Source organism: Oncorhynchus nerka, linkage group LG24 (assembly GCF_034236695.1).
Source record: "Oncorhynchus nerka isolate Pitt River linkage group LG24, Oner_Uvic_2.0, whole genome shotgun sequence".
NCBI lineage: Eukaryota > Metazoa > Chordata > Actinopteri > Salmoniformes > Salmonidae > Oncorhynchus > Oncorhynchus nerka.
In genome coordinates, this window is record NC_088419.1 from 9,801,881 (window position 1) to 9,814,483 (window position 12,603).

A 12,603-nucleotide genomic window follows, 5' to 3' on the forward strand; every position below is an offset into this window, starting at 1 on the left:
ACAGCTTGATGAAGACAGCTTGATGAGGACAGCTTGATGAAGACAGCTTGATGAGGACAGCTTGATGAAGACAGCTTGATGAGGACAGCTTGATGAGGACAGCTTGACGAGGACAGCTTGATGAAGACAGCTTGATGAGGACAGCTGGACAGCTTGATGAGGACAGCTTGATGAGGACAGCTCGATGAAGACAGCTTGATGAGGACAGCTTGATGAGGACAGCTGGACAGCTTGATGAGGACAGCTTTATGAGGACAGCTGGACAGCTCGAGGAGGACAGCTCGATGAAGACAGCCTGATGAGGACAGCTTGATGAGGACAGCTTGATGAAGACAGCTCGATGAAGACAGCTTGTTGTCAAAAGCATCTAACAGCCAAGGGAGGGGGCTCACTCACAATTTTGCTTGAGAACACAGCCATGACTAAAGAATGGTACTAACACATCCTCTGAGAGCAACTTCTCCCAACCATCCAGGAACAGTTTGGTGACGAACAATGCATTTTCCAGCATGATAGAGCACCTTGTCATAAGGCAAAAGTGATAACTAAGTGGCTCAGGGAACAAAACATTGATATTTGGGTCCATGGCCAGGAAACGCCCCAGACCTTAATCCCATTGAGAACTTGTGGTCAATCCTCAAGAGGCGGGTGGACGAACAAAAATCCACAAATTCTGACAAACTCCAAGCATTGATTATGCAAGAATGGGCTGCCATCAGTCAGAATGTGGTCCAGAAGTTAATTGGCAGCATGCCAGGGCGGATTGCAGAGGTCTTGAAAAAGAAGGGTCAACACTGCAAACATTGACTCTTTGCATCAACTTCATGTAATTGTCAATAAAAGCCTTTGACACATGAAATGCTTGTAATTAGTAGTATTCCATAGTAACATCTGACAAAAATATCTAAAGCCACTGAAGCAGCAAACTTTGTGGAAATTAATATTTGTGTCATTCTCAAAACTTTTGGCCACGACTGTACAGCTGATTCTCAAGATCTTGCACACTAATGAGATGCTATTGAGCCCACACTACTACACTGTCTGAGCCAAAGACTACATGCTTTCTGGTAAGTTGATTACAATACTGGGTTGGGTGAAAATATTTTATACGACATACATGATATTTTGTTAACTAGTAATTAGTAGCCTACAGCAAAGTGTGTTGAAAGCATTTCTAACTTGTTAACATTTTCTGCTAGTTATTTTTTGCTACTATGTGGGTTTTAGCTTGCTTGAGCCTGCTAACTGAGGAGTGTTAATTCACCTGTTTCCATACATGTTTCATTTTAAAACATTTATCTTACAAAGGAGTTGTTTAATCAAAATGCTTAACTATTTAACTGTACATGGAATTGTATTTATTTTTTATACAATTTCTTGTCTTATTTTGAAAATGCCACAGGCAGTAACTGATGTGTGGAGACATTTCACTGCAGCTAACGTAGAAGGAAACGCTGTGTACATTTGCAAATACTGTGCCAAATCATATGTGAAGAATGCAACAAAGATGCAGAATCATCTGGCCAAGTGCATAAAGTTCCCTCCGCGCTCACAACAAGCAACCTCTGCCAAAAGTCCCTCTACTTCTATTCATGGTGAAAATGATGAATCAGACACCTTATTGAGAGCAACAGCTCACGGTCCTCCTGGAATCAGACACCTTATCGATAGCAACAGCTCATGGTCCTCCTGGAATCAGACACCTTATTGATAGCAACAGCTCACGGTCCTCCTGGAATCAGAACTTTTTTGAGTTAATGAAGGAACATGTATGCAACTGGGTCACCTCTGATGCTCACAGGCAATGTGTATTGGAAGAGATTTCTGAATGTTCTTGGCCCAGCATACACCCCTCCAACCAGACATGCTTTATCTACTCATTTGCTGGCTGCAGAGTTCAACAGAGTTCAAATGAAGGTCAAGCAAATCCTAGAGAAAGCAGACTGTATTGCAATCATCTCTAATGGGTGGTCAAATGTTTGTGGGCAAGGAATAATTAATGACATCATCTCCACCCCTCAACCAGTATTCTACAAGAGCAGACACACTGGTCTCTACATTGCAGATGAGCTGATGGCAGTCATCAATGACCTTGGACCACAGAAGGTATTTGCACTGGTGACAGACAATGCTGCGAACATGAAGGCTGCTTGGTCTAAAGTGGAGGAGTCCTACCCACACATTAAATTTGCTGTTCATGCATTGAATCTGCGCCTCAAGGACATCAAGGACTGAAAACAATGGATACACTCTACAAGAGAGCCAAGGAAATTGTTAGGCATGTGAAGGGTCATCAAGTTATAGCAGTAATCTACCTCACCAAGCAAAGTGAGAAGAATAAGAGCACCACATTGAAGCTGCCCAGCAACACCCGTTGGGGTGGTGTTGTCATCATGCTCGACAGTCTCCTGGAGGGGAAGGAGCCTCTCCAAGAAATGGTCATATTACAGTCTGCCGATATGGACAGCCCCATCAAGAGGATCCTCCTGGATGATGTATTTTGGGAGGGAGTAGTAAGCAGCCTGAAACTCCTGAAACATATAGCAGTAGCCATGACACAGATTGAGGGAGACGATGTCTGATGTTCAGACTCTGCTTGCAGATGTAAGAGAAGAAATCCGTACAGCCCTGCCCACTTCACTGTTGCTCCAAACAGAGGAAACTGCAGTTTTGAAATTCATCAAAAAGCGTGAAGACTTCTACCTGAAGCCCATACATGCTGCAGCGTACATGTTGGACCCCAAGAATGCTGGAAAGAGCATCCTGTCTGGTGCAGAGATCAACAAGGCCTATGGTGTCACCACTACTGTGTCTCGCCACCTTGGCCTGGATGAGGGCAAGGTTCTTCGCAGTCTGGCGAATTATACTTCCAAGCAAGGGCTTTGGGGTGGAGATGCAATATGGCAGTCGTGCCAACATATCTCATCAGCCACCTGGTGGAAGGGACTTTGTGGATCATCCTCAATCATCCTCCAAATACCACCAACATCAGCCGCCTCAGAGCGCAACTGGTCCTTGTTTGGGAACACACACCAAAGCACGCAACAAGCTGACCAATACAAGGGTGGAACAATTGGTGGCCATCCGGGCAATTTGGAGGTTTTTTGAGCCTGACAACGAGCCATCCCCAACAAGGTTGGAAAGTGACAGTAAAGATGAGGCCTCAGAGTCTGATGTTCAGAGGTGGTGATAGAGGAAAATATGTTTGAAATGACTAATTATGTATACATTCCAATCAGAAACTGACTAGTCCAAATGCTATAATGTACTGTCCCTCTTGCTCCCTTTCACAATTGTATATAATGTAGTCAGGAAGTTTAGTAACAATGAAGGTCTGTTCTTTAAGTTCATTCAGTTGTACAAATCTCCAGGTGGTGGGAACGGGCCATCTCCAAAATGGTCGGGAATGTTGATTTATGCTGACTGGCCTTGACTTCGTGCTGATAACGCGGAGGCTTGAGAATTAGAGGGGCCCTCTGTTTGTGAAACGGAACGTTTGGAAAACGCTGACGTCATTTTCAGTTTATAACCTGTGGTAATGTGTGTAAGCATTTAGTACTCTCTGAAATTAAACGCTCTTTACCTGGCTTTTAAGACTGGTCTCGATCTACTTCATGCATAATTAATGAACTTACACCTCATTAATGAATAGAAACGAGTGTGAAATTAGTTTTGGCAATTAAAGCATAGAGTAATTTAGAATTTCTCTATCAGGTGGACATTGAGGAGGTTCAGGGAGAAGACATAGAAGCCTGAGAGGAAGACGACCAAAGCTTTAGTTCCAAGACTATCATTTTACAGATGTATGTTGAAAACGTTTTTGGGAGATGCAATGGATCATTGGGGATCATTCAATATTCCCTTTATTTTGTTGTTCAGTGAAATCATTACATGTGAAGAGTCAACTAATTTACTTAAAGTTCAATTCTTAACTAAATATTATTATTTTTTTCTATTGGAAGGATTTAATCATTTATAATTATATCTACTTATGACAAGGTAAAAGGTTTATGTGTCTGTCTCCATATGATATGGGAAATATATCCAATGCAAAAAAACATCTACATTTAAATGGTATTAATATTAATTTGCATATATTTCCGTTAATTCCCATATATTCCCGTTAATTCCCACAGAAAGTTTCCACCTCTGAATATTCCCCAAAATGTGCAACCCTAAGTGGGCCAATCATTTGTTTTTCAACAGGACAATGACCCAAAACACACCGCCAGGCTGTGTAAGGGCTATTTGACCAAGAAGAAGAGTGATGCATGAGATGACCTGGCCTCCACAATCACCTGACCTCAACCCAATTAGGATGGTTTGGGATGAGTTTGACCGCAAAGTGAAGGAAAAGCAGCCAACAAGTGCTCAGCATATGTGGGAACTCCTTCAAGACTGTTGGGAAAGCATTCCAGGTGACTACCTCATGAAGCTGGTTGAGAGAATGCCAAAGAGTGTGCAAACCTGTCATCAAGACAAAGGGGGTCTACTTTGAAGAATCTCAAATATAAAATATATTTGGATTTGTTTAACACTTTTCTGGTTACTACATGATTCCATATGTGTTGTTTCATAGTTTTGATGTCTTCACTATTATTCTACAATGTAGAAAACAGTCAGAATTAAGGAAAACCCTTGAATGAGTAGGTGTGTCCAAACTTTTGACAGGTACAGTATATTTTGCTGCACATGTTGTTACGTTACAGCCTTATTTTAAAATGGATTACATTCTCATCAATCTACACATAATACCCCATAATGATAAAGCAAAAACAGGTTTTTAGAAATGTTTGAAAATGTATAAAAAAACAAAAAACATAAATACCTTATTTATATACTCTAAGTATTCAGACCCTTTACTCAGTACTTTGCTGAAGCACCTTTGGAAGCGATTACAGCCTCGATTCTTCTTAGGTTTGACGCTACAAGCTTGGCACACCTGTATTTGGGGAATTTCTCCCATTCTTCTCTGCAGATCCTCTCAAGCTCTGTCAGGTTGGATGGGGAGCGTCGCTGCACAGCTATTTTCAGGTCTCTCCAGAGATGTTCGATCGGTTTCAAGTCTCTGTACTTTGCTCCGTTTATCTTTCCATCGATCCTGACTAGTCAGAAGAGGAGTGGGAAAATATTCCACAGGCCACACTCAACAGCCTGATCAACTCTATGGGAAGGAGATGTGTCGCTCTGCATGAGGCAAATGGTGGTCACACGAGATACTGACTGGTTACTCCACACCCCTACTTTGTTTTAAAGGTATCTGTGACCAACAGATGCATATCTGTATTCCCAGTCATGTGAAATCTATAGATTAGGGCCTAAAGAATGTACTTAAATTGACTGATTTCCTTATATGAGGTTAAATTGCAGACTGTCAGCTATAATTTGAGGGTTTAGAAATTACAGCACTTTTTCTCCCCAAAAGCATTGGGACCAATTCACTTATATGTGTATTGAAAGAAGTCAAAAGTGTTGTATTTGGTCCCATATTCATAGCACGCAATGACTTCATCATTTGACACCATTCTGTATACTTCTGGCCCCTCTTTGGACACTGTGTTAACTAACCTCCAGACGAGCTTCAATGCCATACAACTCTCCTTCCGTGGCCTCCAACTGCTCTTAAACGCAAGTAAAACTAAATGCATGCTATTCAATTGATCATTGCCCGCACCTGCCTGCCCGCCCAGCATCACTACTCTGGACGGCTCTGACTTAGAATACGTGGACAACTACAAATAGTTAGGTGTCTGGCTAGACTAGAAACTCTCCTTCCAGACTCACATTAAGCATCTCCAATCCAAAATGAAATCTAGAATCGGCTTCCTATATCACAACAAAGCCTCCTTCACTCATGCTGCCAAACATACCCTCGTAAAACTGACTATCCTACCGATCCTTGACTTCGGCGATGTCATCTATAAAATAGCCTCCAACACTCTACTCAACAAATTGGCAGTGCCATCCGTTTTGTCACCAAAGCCCCATACACTACCCACCACTGCGACCTGTACGCTCTCGTTGGTTGGCCCTCGCTTCATACTCGTCGCCAAAACCCACTAGCTACAGGTTATCTACAAGTCTCTGCTAGGTAAAGCCCCGCCTTATCTCAGCTCACTGGTCACCATAGCAGCACCCACTCGTAGCACGCGCTCCAGCAGGTATATCTCACTGGTCACCCCCAAAGCCAATTCCTCCTTTGGTTGCCTTTCCTTCCAGTTCTCTGCCGCCAATGACTGGAACGAACTGCAAAAATCACTGAAGCTGGAGACTCATATCTCCCTCACTAGCTTTAAGCACCAGCTGTCAGAGCAGCTCACAGATCACTGCACCTGTTCATAGCCCATCTGTAAACAGCCCATCCAACTACCTCATCCCCATACTGTATTTATCTTGCTCCTTTGCACCCCAGTATCTCTACTTGCACATTCATCTTCTGCACATCTACCATTCCAGTGTTTAATTGCTATATTGTAATTACTTCACCACCATGGCCTATTTATTGCCTTAACTCCCTTATTTGACCTCATTTGCACTCACTGTATATAGACTTTTTGTTGTTTCTTTTGTTCTACTGTATTATTGACTATGTTTTGTTTATTCCATGTGTAACTCTGTTGTTGTATGTGTCGAATTGCTATGCTTTATCTTGGCCAGGTCGCAGTTGCAAATGAGAACTTGTTCTCAACTAGTCTACCTGGTTAAATAAAGGTAAAAATAAATAAAAAATCAAGCTTGTGACGGTACACATTTGCTGTTTGTTTTGGTTGCGTTTCAGGTTATTTTGTGCCCAATAGAAATTAATGGTAGATAATGTACTGTGTAATTTTGGAGTCACTTTTATTGTATATAAGAATAGAATGTTTATAAACCATTCTACATTAATGTGGACTCACAAATATCATACCCCCATGCCATTATAATGGTATCTTGGGGGTATGATATTTGGCATCTGTATTCAGCATTCTCAATCACCATTATTCTAGAAATTGGAACTTTCCCCAAATATTTCCTCAATTCTATTCTAGAATGGTTGCTACTGTATGATGTACTCAAGGACGATTCAAGGACGATTTATGTACTCGAATTCAAGGACGATTTATCAACACATGAAAAGCTGGCACAGGCAAACAGATTGAATTACAGTAATCCCTATTGTGTCCCTGTTTTGCAGTCAGATGCCCTTGTCTAGTAGACCAACATGCCTGTACAGTATTGGAGGGCCAGTAGGTGGCACTCTTTCCTCTGGTCTAAAAAAATATCCCAAATGCCCCAGGGCAGTGATTGGGGACACTACCCTGTGTAGGGTGCCGTCTTTCGGATGGGACGTTAAACAGGTGTCCTGACTCTCTGAGGTCATTAAAGATCCCATGGCACTTATCGTAAGAGTAGGGGTGTTAACCTCGGTGTCCTGGCTAAATTTCCAATCTGGCCCTCAAACCATCACGGTCACCTAATAATCCCCAGTTTACAATTGGCTCATTCATCCCCCTCCTCCTCCTCCTCTCCCCTGTAACTATTCCCCAGATCGTTGCTGCAAATGAGAACGTGTTCTCAGTCAACTTACCTGGTAAAATAACGGATAAATCAAAATGTCACACCCACTACTAGTTAAAGTCTCCTCTTCCCAATCAATGCGTAGAGGTGAGAGACCAGGGATGCCCGGCTATAGATGCACCCTTAATCCAACCAATGACTTCCTCTAATACTGACTTCCTCTGCAGTGGAGGATGTGTGGATGCCTCCCAGGTGGCACCCTATTTAATATATTGTCAAAAGTAGTGCACTACAAATGGAATAGGGTTGCATTTGGGACACCGTCTGGGATTTCTCTGCGATGGGAGGTGGAGTTCAATGAGCAGTCACTAACCAAGTTCCCATCCGTAGTTTTTTATGTAAAGTCATACCTTTTATAACAAATAAATCACGGCAGCTGTGACGGAAACAGGAAGTTTTTATTATAAATGTATATACATTTTATAAATGGCGACAGATCATTTGTTTTTTTTGTTTGACACGGTGGGATCTTTTTGTATCTGTGAAATTAATTATGCGAGAAACGGCAGTGAAAATGCCTTTATGCTGAAATAGTGATATAATAACCATCATATCGAAGTAAACTAGTGATATAATAACCATCATATCGAAGTAAACTTATTAAGAGTCTTGTGATGACATGGTGTGCGGTCCTCCCACTGCGACTTGAGAAAGCATGCAGTTTATTAGTCTACAGATTAAATAAATGATGATGAGCTTCACAGGGTGGTGAAAGTGCACGGTGATGAACTTCACAGGGTGGTGAATGTGCACGGTGATGAGCTTCACAGGGTGGTGAATGTGCACGGTGATGAGCTTCACAGGGTGGTGAATGTGCACGGTGATGAGCTTCACAGGGTGGTGAAAGTGCACGGTGATGAACTTCACAGGGTGGTGAATGTGCACGGTGATGAGCTTCACAGGGTGGTGAATGTGCACGGTGATGAACTTCACAGGGTGGTGAATGTGCACGGTGATGAGCTTCACAGGGTGGTGAATGTGCACGGTGATGAGCTTCACAGGGTGGTGAATGTGCACGGTGATGAGCTTCACAGGGTGGTGAATGTGCACGGTGATGAGCTTCACAGGGTGGTGAATGAGCACGGTGATGAGCTTCACAGGGTGGTGAATGTGCACGGTGATGAGCTTCACAGGGTGGTGAATGTGCACGGTGATGAGCTTCACAGGGTGGTGAATGTGCACGGTGATGAGCTTCACAGGGTGGTGAATGAGCACGGTGATGAGCTTCACAGGGTGGTGAATGAGCACGGTGATGAACTTCACAGGGTGGTGAATGAGCACGGTGATGAGCTTCACAGGGTGGTGAATGAGCACGGTGATGAACTTCACAGGGTGGTGAATGTGCACGGTGATGAGCTTCACAGGGTGGTGAAAGTGCACGGTGATGAGCTTCACAGGGTGGTGAAAGTGCACGGTGATGAGCTTCACAGGGTGGTGAAAGTGCACGGTGATGAACATCACAGGGTGATGAGCTTCACAGGGTGGTGAAAGTGCACAGTGATGAGCTTGATGCTCCTTTCCAATAAATATTGAGGGTCTTATTCTGGTGACATGATGATCGATGCTTGAGATTGGTAAAGGGGGAAAGAAGGCTACTCTGAGAGAGAGATTGGTAAAGGGGGGAAGAAGGCTGCTCTGAGAGAGAGATTGGTAAAGGGGGAAGAAGGCTGCCCTGAGAGAGAGATTGGTAAAGGGGGGAAGAAGGCTGCTCTGAGAGAGAGATTGGTAAAGGGGAGAAGAAGGCTGCTCTGAGAGAGAGAGATTGGTAAAGGGGGGAAGAAGGCTGCTCTGAGAGAGAGATTGGTAAAGGAAGGGGAGAAGAAGGTAAAGGGGAAGAAGGCTGCCCTGAGAGAGAGATTGGTAAAGGGGGAAGAAGGCTGCTCTGAGAGAGAGATTGGTAAAGGGGAGAAGAAGGCTGCTCTGAGAGAGAGAGATTGGTAAAGGGGGGAAGAAGGCTGCTCTGAGAGAGAGATTGGTAAAGGGGGAAGAAGGCTGCTCTGAGAGAGAGATTGGTAAAGGGGGGAAGAAGGCTGCTGAGAGAGAGATTGGTAAAGGGGGGAAGAAGGCTGCCCTGAGAGAGAGATTGGTAAAGGGGGGAAGAAGGCTGTTCTGAGAGAGAGAGACTGGTAAAGGGGGAAGAAGGCTGCCCTGAGAGAGAGATTGGTAAAGGGGGAAGAAGGCTGCTCTGAGAGAGAGATTTGTAAAGGGGAGAAGAAGGCTGCTCTGAGAGAGAGAGATTGGTAAAGGGGGGAAGAAGGCTGTTCTGAGAGAGAGATTGGTAAAGGGGGGAAGAAGGCTGCTCTGAGAGAGAGATTGGTAAAGGGGAAGAAGGCTGCCCTGTAAAGGAGGGAAGAAGGCTGCCCTGAGAGAGAGATTGGTAAAGGGGGAAGAAGGCTGCCCTGAGAGAGAGATTGGTAAAGGGGGGAAGAAGGCTGCCCTGAGAGAGAGATTGGTAAAGGAGGGAAGAAGGCTGTTCTGAGAGAGAGATTGGTAAAGGGGGGAAGAAGGCTGCCCTGAGAGAGAGATTGGTAAAGGGGGAACAAGGCTGCCCTGAGAGAGAGGGGGAAGAAGGCTGCCCTGAGAGAGAGATTGGTAAAGGGAGGAAGAAGGCTGTCCTGAGAGAGAGATTGGTAAAGGGGGAAAAGGCTGGAGAGAGATTGGTAAAGGGGGAAGAAGGCTGTTCTGAGAGAGAGAGACTGGTAAAGGGGGAAGAAGGCTGCCCTGAGAGAGATTGGTAAAGGGGAAGAAGGCTGCTCTGAGAGAGAGATTGGTAAAGGGAGAAGAAGGCTGGAAGAAGGGGGAAGAAGGCTGTTCTGAGAGAGAGATTGGTAAAGGGGGGAAGAAGGCTGCTCTGAGAGAGAGATTGGTAAAGGGGGAAGAAGGCTGCCCTGAGAGAGAGATTGGTAAAGGAGGGAAGAAGGCTGCCCTGAGAGAGAGATTGGTAAAGGGGGGAAGAAGGCTGCCCTGAGAGAGAGATTGGTAAAGGGGGGAAGAAGGCTGCCCTGAGAGAGAGATTGGTAAAGGAGGGAAGAAGGCTGTTCTGAGAGAGAGATTGGTAAAGGGGGGAAGAAGGCTGCCCTGAGAGAGAGATTGGTAAAGGGGGGAAGAAGGCTGCCCTGAGAGAGAGATTGGTAAAGGGAGGAAGAAGGCTGTCCTGAGAGAGAGAGATTGGTAAAGGGGGGAAGAAGGCTGCTCTGAGAGAGAGATTGGTAAAGGGGGGAAGAAGGCTGCCCTGAGAGAGAGATTGGTAAAGGGGGGAAGAAGGCTGTTCTGAGAGATATTTGTTTCAAGCTCCAGAGTGGTGCAGTGATATAAGACACTGCATCTCAATGCAAGAGGCATCACTGCAGTACCTGGTTCAAATCCAGGCTGCATCACATCTGGCTGTGATTGGGAGTCCCGTAGAGCAGCGCATAATTGGCCCAGTGCCGTAAGGGGTAGGCTGTCAATGTAAATAAGAATTTGTTCTTAACTAACTTGCCTAGTTAAATAAAGGGGGGAAGAAAGCTGTCCTGATAGCTAATTTCACTGGTCTCAATAAGAAAGCTGTAGATGTACTGAATTCTAACTAGTGAAAAGCATTATGACTGTCCATATTAACTCTAGGGGCCGAGCCTGGCTGGTTGAGTCCATAGGTTACTGCTTTAATGTTTTCTCTATACAAGGTGGAAGAGGGGAAATTAGATGATTTTCTGCCGTAAAGACTTGTATGTGTTGTAATATTAATTCGAGCTACTGTGATATGAATGTTATGGCAGCACGGTAAAAGGCTATATACAGGATTATAACCCACATAAAAAGTTTAATTCCACTTTAGTTCATTTTGCACATTTTTCCAGTAGAGGAAGCACTATGACTGTGACACATGTGCCCCAAATCTTTCTGACAGTTGCTAACATTTTGACGTTAACATGTATTGTGTTGCATTTTGTTATTTTCAAAATTGAATATTGTGTTTATAGTTTGCATATAGCAACTATAGTAGCATTCCATTTATCACAGGATCCAGGTAGCAACTGTGGTTCTTTTAATTACGCTACTGGACATCGTATGAACAGTTTTATCTTTTGCCAAGTGGATGCCCTCACAAGTGGTTATTTTAATTTGTCCTGCACCTGTCGTTTTGTTTTCGATTTAAATAAGCTATTTATTATTTTAATCCGAGTTTAGAGCTGAATAACAATGCAAATATATAGTGCCTTGAAATAGAGAGTGCCAAATAATTTTAATACAATAGGCTATTTGTAAATGTATAATATCAAATTGCGAACAAAATTCTGCACAAAGGAAGTGTAGGCCGTACATAATAATATAATTTCAATAGGCTAATGATATAGCACCAGTAGCATATTCCATAAGACTATTTAGCCTAGAGATAATCAGATCGTATTAGGTGTATTCTGATTTCCTCAAATAATGCATGCATTAAAGAAGCGGTCTTACCGATTGTGGAGATGTGAGACGGGTGAAATTCGTTGTCCGTGAATCTGCATAATAAACATGTTTTCCCAACCCCCGAATCACCGAGAAGCAGGAGTCGGAAGAGCACATCATACTGCTTAGCCATAGCGTCTTAGAAATAAGAACAGCAAGCCAGCTAACTCAGCAACGAATTACCAAACCCAACACACCTACAACCCAGCCCATATCTACCCTAAACCCAACCCACCTACAACCCAGCCCATGTCTGCCCAAAATATAAAGTAGTCTTCTAATTTTCTTTCGAAAAACGGGAGAGAAAGCTCGAACCTCTCTTTTCTTCTATCAAACCAGGAGCGGTCTCTTTTGGTAACAAAGAGTAGTTATATGAGAAGGTACCAGATTCCCTCCATCCACAGCCCTCTCCTCCTTTCTGATGGGCGCGGTGACGGGGGATGCGCGCTCCGCAGCATCCTATTTCCTCTCTCAATATTACCGTCAACGCACGAGGATGGGGTCAAATCCGGTTTCAAAAGTCTAACGGGCACTAGATAGAGCGCGCGAGCAATATGAAACATTGCGTGAGTAAACATTGAAGCTGTGTTCGACTACCCATACTAACATACT

At 43.9% G+C, this 12,603-nt stretch overlaps 1 protein-coding gene across 1 annotated transcript in view; it reads right to left on the minus strand.

Moving 5' to 3' along the window:
• The window catches only part of LOC115115080 (ras-related protein Rab-15-like), a 28,351-nt gene extending 16,226 nt beyond the window's left edge, over positions 1 to 12,125 (minus strand). Inside the window, exon 1 of the mRNA XM_029643553.2 lies at positions 12,001 to 12,125. Coding sequence (XP_029499413.1) covers positions 12,001 to 12,124 — 124 coding nt within the window. The 5' untranslated portion in view covers position 12,125. The remainder of the gene's footprint in view (positions 1 to 12,000) is intronic.
• Positions 12,126 to 12,603: the final 478 nt, after the last annotated feature.